This window comes from Dermochelys coriacea, chromosome 2 (genome assembly GCF_009764565.3).
Source record: "Dermochelys coriacea isolate rDerCor1 chromosome 2, rDerCor1.pri.v4, whole genome shotgun sequence".
In the NCBI taxonomy this organism is placed as follows: Eukaryota; Metazoa; Chordata; order Testudines; family Dermochelyidae; genus Dermochelys; species Dermochelys coriacea.
The window spans coordinates 60,530,089-60,549,649 of NC_050069.1; the positions used below are offsets into that span (position 1 = coordinate 60,530,089).

Consider the following 19,561-nt stretch of genomic DNA (forward strand, 5'->3'; position numbering starts at 1 on the left):
GGTTCCTTCCCAGCAATTTACTTCCCTCTCCCTCAGTTCCTCTGTTACCCCTGACTCCCCCAAGCCTTTGCATTGCTCCTGAGGGGTGCAGGAAATACGGTTCTGTATTGTAGTTTAAATGAATTATTACTCAGAGTTCTGTATTAATATGCCTAGTAAGGAATCTATTTGTCAAAAAGCATTTCCTGAATCTTTTTTGTTGTCTGTATTGTTACAGTCATACTTACTGACAGGCATTTTGAAATAAATGACCAAAAATAATTGAAACTGGTGTGATTATATTGTGTTGTTTTGACAAATAAAATTTGCAGAATTTTTTAAAATACTGTGCACAGAATTTTTAATTTTTTTGTGTAGAATTTCCCCAGGAGTTGTTAAAGTAGCTTGTATATATTGCTGTTATAAGGGTGATTTTTTTTTTAATAAATAATGTAACTGCTAGAGATTTATTTTGTTTTTTTTCCACATAATCTTTTTAAATGGTTAGAGAATGAAAGGCATCCTTAGAAAATGACAAAATGGTGGAAGACCGCAAGTTCTTGTTAAACAGTCGTCTTATATTTGTGCCGTTGATGTATAATTATGCAAAAATAAGTGCTAATATTTTTGTTTTAATAAGAAACAGCAGTAGGATTTCAAAAGGTTTCATGACAACTCTGAAGCAAAAGACTGGGCTTGTGATAAGCTGTTATTTGTCACAAACCTTACAAAAATGAAGATAATACTTGAAATATTGGACACTTGGATATTGTAGAGACTTTAAGGATCCATTATTTTATACCCACAATTTTAACACATTGTCCGATCTTAAATTATTATTATTGGCAAATTTAGCTATTTTCAATTTTTTCGCTTATTGTACCCATTTTGTGTAGCTTTTTTTATTCATAATGTAATTAAACTTTATAAAGCTTCTGCCAGACAGAGTTTTGTTTTTTGTCATGTTAGGATAATAGTGAAAAGCTAATTTTGGATGTGCATTTTATTTCCATAGTGGATTTGTTTAATTTGCACTAACTTTATCCTCTGTGCTAGAGAACTGTAGTTTAGTTTCCAGAGAACTCTGGCTCATGCTGATATTAAGTTATATAGCGGGAGCCTGAGGCTGTTAGGAGGTGACTTGCATTGTATAATGTCCAGAAAAAAATCTCTGTTTCAAAACAATAATTTGGAATAATCAAATTAGTTTGCCTCCGAAGAATCTATCACAGGTTTTATAGGAGACCTAATGTATGGTACAGGACATTTAGCCCTGGTCTACACTGTGTGTGTGGGGGGGAGGTGTTGGAGGTGGAGATTGATCTAAATTATGCAACTTCAGCTACGTGAATAACGTAGCTGAAGTTGACATACTTAGATCGACTTATCGTGGTGTCTTCACTGTGGTGAGTCGACTGCTGCCGTTCCCCTGTCGACTCTGCCTGTGCCTCTCACGGAGCTGGAGTACAGGAGTCCACGGGAGAGTGCTTGGGTGGGGGGTGTGTCGATTGACCGAGTCTAGACTAGACGCAATAAATCGATCCCCGCTGGATCGATCGGTGCCCGCCAATCCGGCGGGTAGTGTAAACATACCCTTAGAGTTTTACTTGTCTCTGTGTAGACATGCAATGTGCAGCCCAAAAGGATATATTCAATAAAGCTGCTAGTTTTTAATTAATAATGAACTTTAGCATATTAAATTGAGTTCTCAGTAACCTGAGAGATGTGAATAGAAATGTACTCAAATTAAAACCCCATATGAGAAGTCCAGCACAAAATATCAATTTAGTATCTTTATAATGAGCTATACCAAAATCCTGAATCCAGACGCTCCTGAAACTGAGTTTCATCATGTAGATTGAACTATGAACTTTAGCAAGTGTTGTGATATTTGGATTTGGCATTTTATAGAGATACTGTGATTCAATCCTGGGACAAGAGTTCAGCTTTAACTGTTTGGTTTCATCTTAGTTTATCATCATAATAAAAGGACTGTTCTAAGTATTATCTCCAGAAATATCTGTTGTAGCCATTGTTCTGGAAGTTAGAATGAACAGAATATAGTCCATGTTTTGGCCAGCATTCACTCTGTTGTGAACTATTGTTCAGTGCCTAATTGTTGCATCATTTTCCTTCCAAGTCACTAGTGAAAACCAAATTCCTCTCTCTCTCTCTGATGGGATTGTTCATGAAATTACAGATGGATCATGGAGAATGCCCAAAACTGCTATACTGAATTCTCAACTCTGAGGGAGGTTGGGCTAGGAGACATGGACTAGCCAGTCACAGTCCTCATCTTCTCTCCCTTTCTGTGGTGCTTTGTAAGGCTGCCTTCTCAAAGAAGAGAAAAGCGCAGGGCGTGGCCCTGCCAGCAGGCAGCAGTAGGAGTGGGGGTGACCTGTTATCTAGGGTTTTCTACTGTGCTCATCGCCACAGCAGCTGCTCACTACATATGTTTAAAAACACCAAATAGGCAAACTGAAATCCAGTTTCCAGTGGCAATAAAATCAGCCATGGCTTTCCCTGCCTCCTCTTCTCCAGTCTGATGCTCCCAGCAGCAGAAGTCCACGGCTTTGGGAGGCTACCGGCTGCATATTTTTGGGGGCAGTCATGGCTGCGTGGTTGCTGGTGGGGTGCACTGGTGCTTGTTCTGCTTCCCTTCCCTATTAATCCAGGTTTTGAAGGAAAATGAGGTTCTTGGTCCTCCACCTTATCTCAGGAGGACCCTTTGTACTGCTCCCCTCCACCAGCCCAACATTAGCAGTTCCCTTCAGCAGCTTGGCTACCCCTGGGAGCCCAGACACTCTGCTGTGATATCTGAGGTCCTTCAAAAATTATTTTAAAAATTGGCTCAGTTAGGGCTATAATTAACATTGACAGCCCCTAGCCCCTTTAAAAATCACCCCACAGACTAAGGAATGGGAGATACACTAGGAGTTAATGCTATTGTAGTGAATTGGATATTTTTCTCTTAAATGTCCTTTTGAATGTGTGATAAACTTGTATTTTTTATGTCTTGAATCTGTAATGTAGCTATCATAAAATTTCAGCAGTTTCCTTTTCATCCTTGTCCTTCTAATTTGGTTTCCAAAAAAGTTTATTGATATATTTTTGGCACTGTCATGATACTGTAACACCATTATTTGCATCAATATATTATCTTCCTGCCCCAATGTCACCTTATTTCTTTCTGTTTTGACATTGCAATATCATAAATGTTCAATAATGGTGATGGCGGTTTAACTACCTTGTCTATTCTAGAACATTTACATTTCAAGATAAATGAAAGCTTCTTAGCACAATTTATGGATTAATTCTTTCCACCAAATTTTATATTTAAAGTTTAATACTTTTCTTTTTAAAGATGGCAAGAAAACATTTGAAACTGGATCAAAATGATAAATCCTCCCATCTATAATTGATTTACTAGAATTTTGGAGGACTAGAAGAGATTAAAATTGGATACAGACACAGTTTACATGTTGATTTGCAACCTAACCACTTTTGAAATAAGGGCCTAAATCTGTCTTGCTTTGGTCATACAGATAATCCCACTGAAGTCAACTGACGAAGGAGAGCAGGATTTGACTTTACAATATTAGACCCCCCAGTACGTGCTTTACAACAAGGACACCAAATCAACCATTCAGCACCTCTGTAATATGTTCAATCTAGAGCCCATTAAAGTGTTCAGTGGGTTTGGGATCAGTACATTCCCACACAAGAAAATGTTAAACTGGAGTTACGGTTAATTGAAAACTCTGACCTGTAGTGACACCACGAAGGGGAAAATAGTTTTTAAAATCACTTTTGTCTAATCTAGGACCATAAACACGAAAATGCATGAATCATAATTATATGGTAATCACAACAGGGCAGAGTGAGGGTTGTTTAGGTGCCTTGACTATTAATTTCTATATCTCCTCATGTTTAAATTTCTTTTAAGTGCTTGTTTTTGGGATAATTACAACGTTGGGTGTTTTTTTTTTTTTTTAACCTTTTAAGGTACTGTTATTACTCCTGGGGGAATTTTGGTGCCACTGTGCAATTCAGAATATGTGCAGAATTAATGTTCTGTGCAGAATTTCCCTTTTCTCTGCAGAATTGATGCTGCAGAGCTGCTGGCTACCATTAGGGACCACTGGACCCAGCAGAGCCCACCTCTCCAGCTCACAAATACAGGACACTGCCAGGGAGAATGGGAAGGGGGAGCTGGAGGATTCCAGGTGGCTGTGGTTCTCAGTACGACCTGAAGGAAGAAGGTGGCATGCAGGAAACTCTGTACAAGCCCGGGATGCAGCATCAGGCTTTCTCTCTCTCTCTGGCGGGAGGTGGTGAGGTTATCTGAGCTGGGGGATAGGGGGAACAGGTGTCTGGGCTGGCGGGTGCCCCGTGGCTGGGCACTGGGCGTGACGGGGTGCAGTATTTTGGCTGTGGGGGCCCTGCAGCTGGGCTCTGGAGGGGAGGTGAGTGGAGGTGGTATGTGTGTCTGGACTGGAGGATACCCCATGGTTGGGTTCTGGGGGGAAAGGGGTGCAGGTGTCTTGGTTGCGGGGGCCCTGCAGCTTGGCTCAGGGGAGAGGGGGTGTGGGTGTCTGGGTTGGGGGGGCGCAACTGGGTTTTTTAGGGGAAGTGGTACAGATGTCTGGGCTGGGAAGCACTCTCTAGCAGGCTTCTGGGAGGGAAGGGGGTGCAGTTGTCTGGGCTTGGAGGGCCCTGATGCTGGCCTCTGGGGGGCAAGGGGATGCAAGTGTCTGTGCTGGGGGGCACCCCACGGTTGTGCTCTGAAGGGAGGGGTTGTGGGTATTTGGGCTGGGGGGGGTGGGCACGGGCACGTGGTTGGGTTCTGGAGGGAGGGGACAGAGAAATAGGAAATGGGTTGTCGTAGGAGTTTCTTTAACTCCTGGGAAATCTTTTTTTTGTTTTTGTTTTTGTTACAGTCATAATTGTCAACAGGTATTTTGAAATAAATTTCCAAAATAATTGAAACTGGTGTGATTATATTGTGTTGTTTTGATAAATAAAATTTGCAGGATTTTTACAATTTGTGCACAGATTTTTTTAAATTTTTTGGCACAGAATTCCCCAGGAGTAATAACAGGAGTTATGTGCTTTTTAACTTTCAGTATGTTAGATCTAAATGCATTATTAACAAATATGGTTAAATATCGTATCCTACTGGTTACCTTCCCAAATTATGGCAATATCATCGATGGATCCCAAATACAATTTTTTTTAAAACGTTGTTTGTTTAGGCAAAATTACAATAAAATGTTAACATACTACAAATAGTAGATTGTTTCTTGCACTCTGCATGATAGGCCATATAAATCAATCTTTTTGCTACAGAAACATCAGAATTTTGTATCTTCAGAAGTGAAAGATGCATCAAAGAAATTCTGAAATAACTTAAAACTTTTCCTGCTTTTTTACTATTTCAGCGTTACCATCCAAAGCCTCTCTTCCTGCAAGCAGGTGGGCTATAATGACTCTTATGCCTGTGTAGGGCTGGAGTAGGGCCTAAAGGGGTACATTCAAATAGCAGAAGAACACAAGACAATATTTCCAATCCAAACTATAGATACTCTTTTTCTTTTCTTTTTTTTTTTTAAACTTCGCAAATATGGCTGAATGTTAAGAGACCATTATTTACAGTCCATCTCAAAGAAAATCAGTTTGTTTTTGTTTTCCATTCATTATTTATAACATTTATTTGTTGTTTTTTGTCATTTTGTAGAGCTTCCAAGAGCAGCTGTCAGGATCTTAAGCAACATGACATTCCTTTTTGTGAGTTTGTCATACACAGCTGAGAGTGCCATTGTTACTGCTTTTATTACCTTCATTCCCAAGTTCATCGAGTCACAGTTTGGCATCCCAGCTTCCAATGCCAGCATCTACACTGGTAAGGCATTGCCCTTAGCACAACATTGAAAGGATTATGATTCTCTGACCACTGAAACAAAATCAATAGAGGAAAAAAATAAAACTGGCTTTAAAATGATGATCTTACCAGCTAAATAATGTCTAACTTTACTTTTTCCATTCAGAATTCCAGTAGTTCCTTGGGTGTCTATGTTTCTTTAATAAAACACGAACCAAATGTTGTTGTTTTTGTTTTGTACAAGTGAAGAACTTGCTATTTTTTTTTTAGCAAAAAGAAAAGGAGTACTTGTGGCTAACTTAGAGACTAACAAATTTATTTGAGCATAAGCTTTCGTGCGCTACAGCTCACTTCATTGGATACATCAGAATGAGCAGCTCAGAAACTTATCCTTTCTACCAACCGAAGTTGGTCCAATGAAAGATATTACTTACTGTTATCTCTCATATAAAATATAATGGCAGTTGTGATTTATGGGACTAATTCCAGCTGATGGTCCTAGTGGTTATACAAACTAGGAGTTTTGCTCTCATGGTTTATGGCATCACCGGTAGTTTTGATGGAATTATTGACCCGTAACTAACATTAGAGGCTGTATACACACACGAACGAGTGCCAATAAAACATTCATGTGAGACAAAACACACACAGCTTGGGAAATTCCAAAAAGTTAGGACTAGATTGAGCCTTTGCTGTATCCTGAATATGAAGCAGTTTATAGCTGCACTGCCCCAGAGAAGATCCTCAGGGAGTAATTGTGACTCTTAAAAAATTAAAGTTCCCCCATCTATTGCCCACTTACTACTGTGGCGGGTGGATAATTTCCTACAGTTATTTAGTAAAGTTTAATTTTTCAAGACTTCTTTTGAAGGCAAAAGAAGATAGCCAGCGTACACAGTTACACCAGTGGAGCTCGTAAATTAGTTTACGAGCTCTTCTAGCTTCAGTTGCAGTATAACTTGTAAATTCCTTGAACCAAAATACCTACACTTCAGCTGTGTACTTAACTAGTTGTACACATATGCTCAGTGCATCTATCTTTGTGTGGCCAGCTGAAGACCTAATGAGATTTTGCACAGTGCATTTTCAATTGGCAATTTACAAACAGCCATTTCTTTGTTAAATTTCATTCAGGTTCTTTTCTCAAACAAAGCAAAGGCATTAGTCTTCAGTGAGGATTAAATCCATGCCAGATTTCAAGTTTTGAATTTGAGTTTCCTTTGCTGAAGTATTTTATTTAAAAAAGAAAAAAGTAGTTAGAATTTTTTAAATGGGAAAAGTGTAATTTTTCCACCCATAGTGAACAAAAACAAAACAAAACACAAAGCTCTTAAACTTTCTAAAAACAAACAACAAGAAGTTGACTTCAGGGCAGAGGCTAAACTTGGAAAATTTCAGCTCAAAAGCTAAAATTCAGTAGATTATAAATTTGTGAAGAAAGAGGGTATATTTTGCAATCTAAACCATTTTGCATTCACTAGTAATTTCTACTGTTCCTAAATACAGTAATATGCAGTAAACTGGTTCAACTTCTTTTCTAGAAAAGGTGCAGTGTACAACTCACACAGAATAGATTTTTAAAATCTCTTTGCTACTCCCTTTGGAAATGCAACACTGGTAGCAAATATTGCAGGTTTCTGTAAGCAGACTGTTAGTAGCTGCTATGATCATCTTTTCTCCTGTGGGAAAGCTTCAAGTGCTGCAGCATTCTGACAACAGCAAAAAGGACAGATCCCAAAAATTGCTGACTGAAAACTGATCTTGCCTTGGGGTACTATACACAGCATCCTATTTTGTGCACACACAAAAAATCCTGTATGCCAAATTGTATTGTTTTACAATTATTTACATTATTTTATTGTAAAACAATACAAAGTGCAGTACAGTGACTTACTATCAAATCTCAGTTTTGTTCCATTATATGACTTTGAAAGTGAAAAATGAATACTGCAATTAGTTTTATATGCTTTGCTTTGGAAGCTCCTCTGGAAGAGCCATTGTAGTAATTACCTTCCATTTCACATGCACTGTATGAAAAAAATATATAAGTATCAAGTTCTGCTTTGCACAGGGGGCAAAATTGCATCCCAAGCTCCATGATATATTGAGAGAATGTATACTGCTGCAGGCTTCCCTCTGTGCTACCAACTAGCTGCAGGTCAGCATGTTCCTGTTCCCTTCCCCTAAGGGTGAATTTTTCCCCTGAGGGACACAGAGAAAGAAGCCCATGTGCTCCTCGAGCGCAGGGTTTGCAATTCTTCCCTAGTTCTTGCCTGAGTGGGATGAATGTGGAAGGTGGGGGGTAGGGGGAGACAAGCATTCTCCTTATCCCCTCAGCTCCTGTTCTAGGGCCAAGGACAATCTGGCCCAGATGGATAGGAGAGCAGCACAGCTTTCTGTAATAACTGAAAACCAAGCAAGACGGAGGTAGCGAGGTCATTGAATGCAAAGGATGGGTCAGAAGGAGGTAATGGAAGAATGAAGGTAAATTAGAGGGAGTGGGGAAGGAGAATAAAATAGTGTGAGGGGATTTTTGCAGAAAGAAGAGCAACAAGATGGACAGTACACAGGGCCAGATCCTGACTTGCTGTACATTGATATAGCTGAGGACTGATGCTTAAAGAGCATTCCACATTGTCCTACTCTTCAATCTTTGTATTTGTGCGCTACCTCAGAGCAGGTACTGTCTGGTGGACTCAGTTAATCAAGTTATCATTTTCCTATTTGTTCTTTTGATAAGTATTGAGAGAGAAAATGTTCAGAATGGGTGAAAAGGTTGGAATTGTGTCTTTCTCGCATTCATATCCAATCATTTATTCTCCTGGGAGTTAACAGCTCTGAAGTTGTTCCCTCAGAAGAGACATTCTTTTAGAACAAATTAAAGATATTAAAGCCCACCCTGTTGGGAGATTGAGAGGTATTTCTAATTCCACACAGAATTATTATTAAGATCTTAGGTTCACAGTTGATGCACCAGTTATGGTGGCATTGCTTGTAACTCTTATTTATTAACACTTATTTTCACATTTCCTGTCTCACATTTGTTACAGATATTTCCTTCTGCAAGGGGAGGATGTGAATGTTCTGTTACGATTGCAACTATATTACAAAATGTTTTTCAATAGACTTTTGTTTTACATATCCCATCATTTTAAAAAAAATAAGAATGCCTATCATGATTTTTCAGCCCCCTTTCACTAGATGCAACTGTCTGAAAGCTTCTAAATTCACATTTGATGGTGAATGAATCTTCATGAGCAAGACTGTCACTTAAAGATGTACAATAAGAAGCAATGGGCAGTGAGAGCCAGGAGAATCTAGGAAAAACAGGAACTTTGCACAGTTTAGCAACTCCACAGGGCACTGGGAGATAGGGTTAGCCTGTGGCCCCACGACAACACTACCAATTGATGTTCATCGCAGCAAAGTCACAGTTCTTATCCATAAACTTGTCAGGGCTTAAAGTTTGTTGTGCTCTGAATTTAAAGTGCCAAGTCTTTCAAGTGGTGGAATGCTAAGGACCAGATTTGGATACCTTCACTCACAATGAGTCTGCAAGTAGTCCTGTTAAAATCAACAGGACCACTCATGAGGCGTGGTAATGATCAACATGAGTAAAGATATCAGAATCTGGATATCAGCTGGTTAGCATCTATGACCATAAAAGTTTACAGAGCTCCTAGAAAAAAGGATTATGTTGTTAGAACGAGGTTTGGTCCTGCCCTGAAGGTTTGGATTAGTATATATACTTCACTGGGACTCATCCTGGGAATAAGAAAAGCAGGATTTACCCCAACATTTGAACTAATTCTTCAGAATTTCACTAATTAAACTGGATCAATCTGCATTCCTTACAATGTTCTGGGGACTAGCCAGAGCAGTAAGAGGTCCTGTCATCGCCTGCCCTATAACCTTTGGGGTCTTTGTGCTGTGCAGCTATGTTTTGATTCCCTGCCACTGGTAGCCAGCCCACTCTGAAATAAATACAAATCAGTATTTCTGCTTGTATATGCAATATTTCTTTTTCTGCTGCTGGGAAAATCATAAAGAAGCTTTTATTAATCCTTTGACATCAGTCCAGAGCTCTAAAACTTCTGACTCAGTTTGCTGGTAGTGAATTATTCAATGAGGGCCTGTATTGTGGAATTTGTCATAATCTAATTAGTGGGTAAAACCAATATTTATTTTCTATTCTCTCTTCACAGTTTCTGTTTTAACCTTACATTTTACTTTCCTCCAAACAGGTGTGATTATTGTCCCAAGTGCTGGTGTTGGCATTGTGCTAGGTGGCTACATTATTAAAAAGCTCAAACTTGGTGCAAGAGAGTCTGCGAAGCTGGCTATGATTTGCAGTGGCGTGTCTTTGCTGTGCTTTTCAACACTTTTCATTGTTGGATGTGACAGCATTAATCTAGGGGGCATAAATATCCCATACACAACAGGGTAAGTGTCTTTGAATCAGTGATTGTAATGCCAGCTATTTGCAAAAGCCTGCTAGAAATCTAGCTATTTATTTTATTTTAAAACGAGCTATTTTTGAAGTTCATTCATCAAACAAGAACTTGGTGAATACAGTCAGATAAATTCAGAGTTTGACTGTATGGTCAGAATTCTTTTATTTTACAGGTGATAGGCTTTTATTGTCAATCAAACACTCATTTGGGTGGCCTAGGTATTCTTGGTCCTGCCTGAGCCTGAAAGGGATAGATGGTTGATCTTATTTTGCCTGATATCAAACCCATTCAAGTATCTTGGGTTTTGAAGTTCAGTTTTGAACTCCAACACCAGTGGATTTGTGTTCCGCTCGGAGATACCGTGAAGAAAGCAGAGTAGGAGGAGAGAAAAGTATCCAATAAAAAATGGGGTAAAAGAGGGGACAGAGAATAGATCACATGCAAAACAGGAAGGGAGAATGTGAGAAAAGGAAGAGAGAACAAAATAGAAAAAAAATCAAATAAGAACATAAATACTGGGTCCCATCTTCTTGTGGTGTTATGTGTCTGCTTTGTACCTCTCTGCCAGCAGAATCTAGCCATAGAGCCGGGGAAACCAGCCCCTGAAGAATCATCCAAATGCTGGGGGGATCCTCCATTGTTGTAAAGCTGGCCTGGTGTCTCCTATGCCACAGACCTTCTTGATCCTGACACAGATAGGTAGGGGCCAGTGCTGAGGGTCAGACTGTAGAGTGAAATGATCTTGGGAGGTGTCATCGTGTCATACTGCCTGGCTGAAGAAGCAGGAAATGGGGACAGAAACCATAGGTCCATTATTTAGCAAGGAAGGGGTTGCATAGGTTATGAGTTTGCAGCTGAAATGCTGTGACACCCTCTGGTAAAATGAAGAAATACAAGTGAACAAAAATCTGCCTTTAATATGACGTGTTCTAAATCTTTCAGCTGAAATGTAGCTAACCTGTTCCTTCTTCATTTCTGTGAAGTAAGTATTATGGCCCCACTGTCACAAACAAGAGAACTGAGGGCTTGTCCACATGAGTAAGTTGCTCTGGTTTAACTTAAATTTGTTTTTTTTAATTGATGTAGTTAAACCAGTGCAAACTCCTGTGTGGACACTTGTATTTCAGTTTTAAGAGTAGCTTGTTGCAGTTTAGCCTAAACTAATTCCTAATTGACTTCAATTAAACTGAAATAAGCCTTCACCACTGGCTTTAACTAAAGAGGTTTAAAGTAACTCCTTTAGTTAAACCCACGCAACTTTCTCATTTAGACATGGTGGTAGGCATATTAAAAGCTGAATCCTTCAAAATATTGATTGCTGTCAGCTCCCATTGAAATCAAAATGAAAAATGAAATCACTGGGACTTCATCAATGTCAATGGAAGTTGAAGGGGCTCAGCACATTGCAGGAGTGGGCCGTGTGTGAATTACTTAAAGCCACATAGTAAATCAGTTGATATACAGATTAATAAAACAAGCAATACTGACCCCCACATTCATCTTTACAATCTGGTCATCAGCGTGATAAACTTCTAGATTCATTCAGTTGTTATCATTTGATCTAGCTGTAAACCATTTCATTAATAAGAAACTCTTTTACTCAGACATCAAAGAATGCCAGCATTTAAAAAAACATATACACATTTTCCAAAGGAAATTTTTCATTTTTAAGGATACCAAAAATAGATAGATCCTTCTCAAAAGTTAAGCTTGTAATATATCCCAGTTACTAACTCTGTGTCTCATTTTCGTAAGCAAATGCAGAATCTGTTTATAACTTTCTTTTTGTGGTCAAAAGTCACTTCAAAGTAATTTCTTTTTTTCTTGCTTGGACATAATCGACCCATCCAATAGAAAGGATAGTGAATTCTAGTGATAGTATGTTCTAGTTAGCATAAAAAAACAAACCCAACTCTCAAAATTCAGGAAAGCAGGTGATGATATTTCATAATGTAAATGTAGTCTACCTATATGAGGCATGTTCTAAATTGGGGAGAGTAAATGGACCAGGAAGCTCAGGTAGCTTAAAATATGTTTGCAAAGATTTTCTGCAATTTTACATTGGACAAAGGTAGTTTTGAATTTGCTAATTTGTCATTGCTGACTTTTGTGTTATCAGCAAGGTTCAGGGCAATTCTGTATTTCACATTTCAGCATCTTAAGCGATGCAGCTGAATGACTCTAGCCTTGCATCTAAGGACAACCTGATATATGTAACATTTAAATACAACATGAGGGCCCTTTGGCCAGCAATGTAAATTAGGCATGCTCTTATGCAACCCTAATTTGCACTGGGTTGGGCAGTTCAGTATTAGGGAGCTGGCTCCCTGAAGCTCCCACTCAGATGTAGAGGAGAATCAGGATCCATGTATCACAAAGAGAGTAAAATTCTGCCTATCAGAAAAATTGAATATGAGGAGCATGAAATACTTTAAAGAAAAAGCGTAACTATCTATCTGATATGTGCACCCTGAGATTTTTTTTTTGATGGACGCAAAATACACAACAGTTTGAAATTGAGAAAGATGCAAAAGATGGCATGATGTCACTAATCTAATCTATTTCAGCCTGAGCCCCAGTGTCTACAATATACTTCTTGACCCATTGGAACAGTTTAAGAATTAATTGCTGAGAACGATAATTTATTCAGTCATATAAGCCAAACCAAATAAATAGTACCTGGAGACAAACGGAATAAACATCGGTGAAATGAACAGATCTGCTTTTTAACCACAGTGCACACCTGTGAAATCTTTTACCATTGCAAAGCATAATAAAATGATAGTGCTCAGCATTTTAGGGTTGAATCTTGCAAGGTTCTAAGTAGTTCTGTGAGGTGCTGAGCACTCTCAGCTCCAACTGACTGTAGTAGGGGTTAAAGGAGCTCAGCCCCTTGCAGATGTGCACAGCACCTCACAGAATCAAACCATCGGAAGATCTCAAAACCCTTTACAAATATTTGAGTTAAGCTTTGCCATACTCCTGTGAGGAATGCAGAAGTAAGAGCATATGAACTGCACTAGTCTCTGTTCTTAGATATCTGGAATATTTAGAAGATGTGTAATAAAGAGAAAAAATTAGCGAGGGGCAGATTGTACTCCTCAAATCCATGCATGGAAGGGCCCTACTGCACATAAGCCTCATCCTCCCCCTCAGAAAGGGGAGGTGCCCCATAGCGCAATCCCTGCACTATGGAACCTCATAGGGAGTCTGCTGTGGGATCTGGAATTGTGGAAGATGGGAAGAGGGCGAGCACTGGGCAGGTCTGTGTTGGCTAGTGGTGGTGGAGACCACCCAAATTATTTCCTTGTGATCCAGGCTCAACACAGGCTTCTTTCAGCCTGCTCTACAGAAAGTCATTTTTGCATTTCATGAACATTAAACTGTCTTACCTGAAAATAATCAAAATAGGTGCAAAGAGACTCTTCTTTTATTTGTCAAAATGAGAGAAAAGGATGATGCCTTTTCTTGTCCGTTCAGTGTATAGGGAGAGAGAATAGCCAGGGTAGGTTTCCAGGGTGCTTATCAGCAACCAAAGTCCCAGTATTAGTTTAATTCCGTCCCCTCTTGTTATGATATGTAAAATGATACAACACTGGCTGGTTTGGGTTATACTCTTCTATTATTCTAGAGCAGTTAAAATTATTGTAGATAAATTGAAAGATATAATTGATTTGTTGGATTTTTGGAACAAATAATACACACAAAAAATCTCAACTTCCCATCCCAAGCATCAGGTTTTGCTGTTATGTCTCTCTCAATCCAGTCGCTGATCAGAACAACAAAAAATGAACTTGGGTAAAAACCACATCATTCCTAGCTTCAGTCTCCAACTCTAGCTGCAACTGACTGCCATATGACACGGCTTCTGAACTCTGCACACACAATGTTCTACACTAGTGGTTCTCAACCTTTCCAGACTACTGTACCCCCTTTCAGGAGTCAATTTGTCTTGTGTACCCCCAAGTTTCACCTCACTTAAAAACTACTTGCTTACAAAATCAGACATAAAAATACAAAAGTGTCACAGCACACTGTTATTGAAAACTTGCTTGCTTTTTCATTTTGACCATATGATAAAATAAATTGATTGGAATATAAATGTTGTACTTGCATTTCAGTGTATAGTATAAAGCAGTATAAACACATCATTGTCTGTATGAAATTTTAGTTTGTACTGACTTTGCTAGTGCTTTTTATGTAGCCTGTTGTAAAACTAGGCAAATATCTAGATGACTTGATGTACCCCATCAAGACCTTTGTGAACCCCCAGGGGTACATGTACCCCTGGTTGAGAATCACTGTTCTACACCTTAAAGGTTCAGTAACTAAACCCAGCCTTTCCCACACTTTTCTCCTTGCTCTTTGCTATTTCAAAAGAACGCTTGGTAGTTTGGCTATGAGGGAATCGTATTGTACAAGGAAGAAGCATTGAAGAAGCCAGTCATGTAACATCCTTCTGTGCAAATGGTTTACTCAAACACTTTTCAAAACCACAATTTTCCCAGGATGCTCTTGGCAGCCTTTTAAACAGTGGATCCAGTTTATTCATTATTTTGGGATGATGGTTAGTTTAATCAAGACAGAAATATCTTTGCTATGTAGCCAAGGCTTCTCCTTTTCACTTTTTATCCCAGATTTTAGATTGAAGACTTTTTAGGCTGTAAGCTCATAGGCGCAGGAACTATGTTTTCTTTGTGCTTGGAACCGCTTTACTACATTATATGTGCTACTGCAATCTCAGTAAATAAAAATGAAACCACATGCAAATCCATTGCTGTTTAGGAGATAACATTAATGCCTTCCTATATTTTGGATTCATCTGTGGATTCCTTCAATTCTAAGCTCTGTGGGCCATTTTGTGGGGGTTGGGGGTGTGCGTGTGTGCACATTGCCTAACGGAAAGGAGTTTCAGTCCCTGATTGTTTATCCCTCAGTATGAATAAATAATAAGAGGCCCCACAACTCTTAAAACTCTAGACTCAGTATCTTCCTTCTTCCTTCTCCCTCCCATAGATTAATAGTTGGAAAGAGAGAAAAATCAAAACTAAAATCCTTGTTAGAAGTAGATTCCCCTTTATCATTAGTCTGTCTAAAAGCTCTTCCCCTAATTAGTTCTGCCAGTATTATATAAATGGAAACGAGATATAGAACAGTCTCTTTGAGAGGTTAACCAATGCAATTTATCAAATGGAATTCTGGGATTTGTCTCTGGCATGTACATGTCTCAAACTTGCAGCTAATCATATTAATGATAGGAGCAGAGGAGTAATTTGTAACTGAAAGACTAATTCAGGAAATGCTGTCATATTGGACCAAATTTTAAAATGTGCATGTACCAGACATCTTTGGCAGCTTAAGGCCTCTAGTTGCGGTGGGATACTGAGAAGAGTTTAGGTTACTGGACAGATGCTCAGCCATGACAGCCTAAACCAGTAGAGTCGGCCACTCCTCAGACAGTGTCCTATGACAGTCGGAATGAGTTGAGTATTTTTATCCAACAGCTTTCTGGAAGCATAGCTTAGCTTCAAGAAAACAAAATAATCCCCAGTAAGGGAGGGATGGTTGGTGATTGGTTCTTCAAACCCACACAGGGGTTTTTCCTGTGGTCACAAATTCATCACAGCATCAGCTCAGAACTAAGCATGCTCATCAGTCTGAATCCCTTCTTTATGCAGTTTGGATCTTTGAAAAGACCATGAATAGTGAATCTGCCAGACAATGGATTTCCCTTTCAAGGCAGAGCTTTGAAAGACTGAGTTCCTTACTATTGAGGGGAATTCTGCACTACAGTGTGTATGCAGAATTCATGCCCCCTTCAGATTTCTTTGCTTCCCTGCAGAAAGATGATTTCTGATGGGGAAGCAAAGGGAAGCTGCAAAAACAGTCATGCGTCCCTTCCCAGAAGCGTGGGCCCATTGTTTCAGGCACCCGGAGCAGCCAGTGGATAGGTAAATTACCACAGGCACGGGGATGCCCCAGTCAATGGCTCCTACCCTGCACCAGGCTCAGCTGCTCGTCCTGGTTGGGCTGAGAGTGAGGGAGGATAAACTTCCTCTTCCACTGCAAGGAATGGCTGGGGCCAGATCAGACCTACCCCAGAAATCTCCCCTGGCTGCAGGAAGCTCTGGTGTGGGGGACTCAGCTGGGGGGTCTGAGTATGGGGAGGTCCAGATACGCACGGGTTGGGTGGATAAGGGAGCAGCTCCCTGTACAGTGACCCCTTACTCTTTGTTATCCTGCACCCCATTGCTTCTTCAGCTGTGGGGGGTGAGAAGGGGTCACTGTACAGGGAGCTGCTCCCCCAACTACCCAGCCTGTGTGTATCTGGCCCCTCCCCTAGACCCCGACCCCCCCCCCAGGTGAGCTTCCCACACCCAAACCCCCATGCCACTGAGCCTTACCCCCTGCATCTGAATCCCTGCCAAGCCCCTCTCCCCTGCATCTGCACGTCCCACCCCTGCACCCAGACTAACCCCCACTGAGCTCCTGCACCTGGACCCCCACCCCACCAAGCTCCACTTCTCCAGCATCCAGCCCATCCCTCACTGAGCCTTCCACATCCAGACTCACTCAACTACAATGTTTCTTTACATGGAAAAAATAATGTATCTTTAGTTTTTAACATTATTTAGCAGTTAGAAAGAAGGAGAACAACTAGCACCATGCAATCAACCAGGTCTCCACAGACTGCTAATGGTCCATGGACCACAGGTTGGGAACCGCAGAAATAGGTCATACATACCAAGGTCAGATACATATACATTGTGGTTATAAGCTCTAAGAAATAAGGCTTCTTTTGAAAATAAACCTTTAAGACTAAAATGTCAAAGTAGCCTCAATTCAGCTTCTAATTTTGGGCTTCAGAATTCATGGGTACCAGTGATTGTATGTGCTTATGTTTTGTTAAACTGGCTTACTGATTTGTGCATATAAATACAACATAGCAATGTAAATCAAGCAGTTTAGACAATGATTAGAGCTGGCCAGGATACTGTCTTTCCCTGACAAAAAATGTGAACTTTTGCAAAAAAAAAAAAAAAAAAAAAAAAAAAAAAAAGACAGCTTTCTGAGGAGCGCAGCAACTTGGAGAGCCTGGGAGTCCCTAGTTCCCCAGCATTGTGGGCAGACGGGCTGGCAGGAAACCAGGCAGGTTTCTTGCAGAAACCTGTGGCGTTCCCATGGAATGTTTCAATTTTGATGAATGGGCATTTGCCAATGGAAAAATGCTGAGTCAGAAAATTTCTGGCTAGCTCTATATATAACTGCATGAGTTATGCAGACAAATTAAATACATACATAAATAAATACCATTTGTGTGTTGAAATCAGTGTCTTGGCACCCAAACTTGGAAGGTGCTTTGGAAAATAGGACCCTTACACAGGAGAAAGGATCTCCTTAGCTTGAATCACTTTGGTGTTGCTGGAAATCTGGAAAGATAATACATTAAATAAACACCTGAGATTGTCAGGATGTTAACCTGTCAGCTAGTCATGAAATACTTCAAGACTAATTATTGGTTCTTGTAGTGTAGTGGTAATTCCACTTATAGTCCTGGCTCAAATCAGGAAGTTCAGAGCCTTGTCTACTTATAACTTTTTTTGAACCTCCAAATATTTTGCATTTTGTTTGAGTTTTGAGCAGTGGTTCACATCAGTTCTTGTTTTACCCCAAGAGCCTACTGAAACAAAGATTTCACAAAAAATAATAAAGTTTTCAGCTTTCTAGTATGATACAGTTAAGGCAAGTTTGAGCTGATAGCAGAAAGGCAGGAAAGCAACAGATCTGCTACCAGTCACAGCTATTTAATTATATACTTGAACTCTAGCTTGTATCTAAAACAGTACTGTGTCTTTTTGGGGCACAGGAAATAGATTTCTGATAAAAACTTTTAAATAGACCATGAAGTGTGAAGATAGGAGCTGAGTTTGTGAAAGTCAATACCTGGAATCCCTAAGAAAATAAGTATTTAAGCTGTACTATGTAATACTGTATTGTCTGCAAAAATGCACCTCGTACAGCAAGGCAGAGGTATTCAGAAAAAACAAATCATTATATGTAAAAAAAACAAACAAAAAAAACCTTGCAAGATTAAGCCATTAAGCTGCAATCATGCCCCTTATACCACAGAAAGTGTTGTGACAGGTACAGTAACTGTGTATACATGGGGATTGTAATCTGAGTGTCTCTGTGTAAGTGCAGGTGTCTGGGACAGCATTATCCCTCACACTACACTTATATCACAGATCTGGAGGCAGGCTGCAGAGCAAACTTGTTAGGAGCCTCTCCTCAACTTGCAGCAGTCTGAGGGCCTGAATACTGTCGTGCTCCAAAGATCTCTGTCATATATAGCCCAGAGCCATTGCACCCTACATTCCTAATGGTTGTAGATTTCATAGATGTTGGCTTTGGAAGGATTAGATTTTTATTGGTAAATGTCAATAAATGTTAATTTCACACCCTCCCCACACTCCAATGAAAAAACTATTTTTGTTGATAATAATCAAAAATTACAGATAGTCAAAGCAAGAAAAAAGCTACTTGAGAACTTACTAGAGTCAAAATCCAGTGATTTACACTTTTAAATTAGGCTTGTTACAAATTTATTAGCAGATGATTAGTAAAAGCAGGTATGATTTGTTGATTTAAGGATATTTCCTTTGTATATTTTGACATGCAGTGTCGACATTTTGTGTTTTAATGGTTTATAAAGCTTTCACTTTTTGAATATCAATGTCTTCTGTCATTAAATAATTGTCTGACCTCCCCTCCCAGTAATTCCCCACAACTGTGAAAATTTAAATAGATAAAAATTTTAAAAATGCTTAAAACTCATAACTTTGTGCACCTGTGAAAATTTAAATAAATAAAAATCTCAAATAATGCTTAAAATAAAGGTCAATATTAGCCATCAAAATTACATATAAAAATTGATTTCTGCCAAGCCTACATATACCTCATGAAAGATGACCAATAGAGAACATCAAGCTGAGTGACACCAACTGCCATACGATAGACATCCTTAGTGATAGTAATAAGCCATCAACAATATTTTAGGCAGACCCCATTTCGGTAATAAACTCTTTATGAAAAAAATAAATTTGTTGACGTAGCTTTCATTTGCCCTTCTACCTCACCTTCCACTCCCTTGTACTCTGTTCATACCACCCTTTGCACTCCGTGTTTACTTACCACACTGGGCCTCCATGCCACATAGGGGGACAGACCTTCTGCCCCTGACCGCCTG

At 39.6% G+C, this 19,561-nt stretch overlaps 1 protein-coding gene across 2 annotated transcripts in view; it reads left to right on the top strand.

The window, feature by feature from the left end:
- The window catches only part of SLCO5A1 (solute carrier organic anion transporter family member 5A1), a 106,820-nt gene that overhangs the window by 63,135 nt on the left and 24,124 nt on the right, over positions 1 to 19,561 (top strand). For both annotated transcript variants that reach the window (XM_043507738.1, XM_043507739.1), the window contains exons 6-7: positions 5,717 to 5,881; positions 10,105 to 10,303. In XM_043507738.1, the coding sequence (XP_043363673.1) occupies positions 5,717 to 5,881; positions 10,105 to 10,303 (364 nt within the window). The remainder of the gene's footprint in view (positions 1 to 5,716; positions 5,882 to 10,104; positions 10,304 to 19,561) is intronic.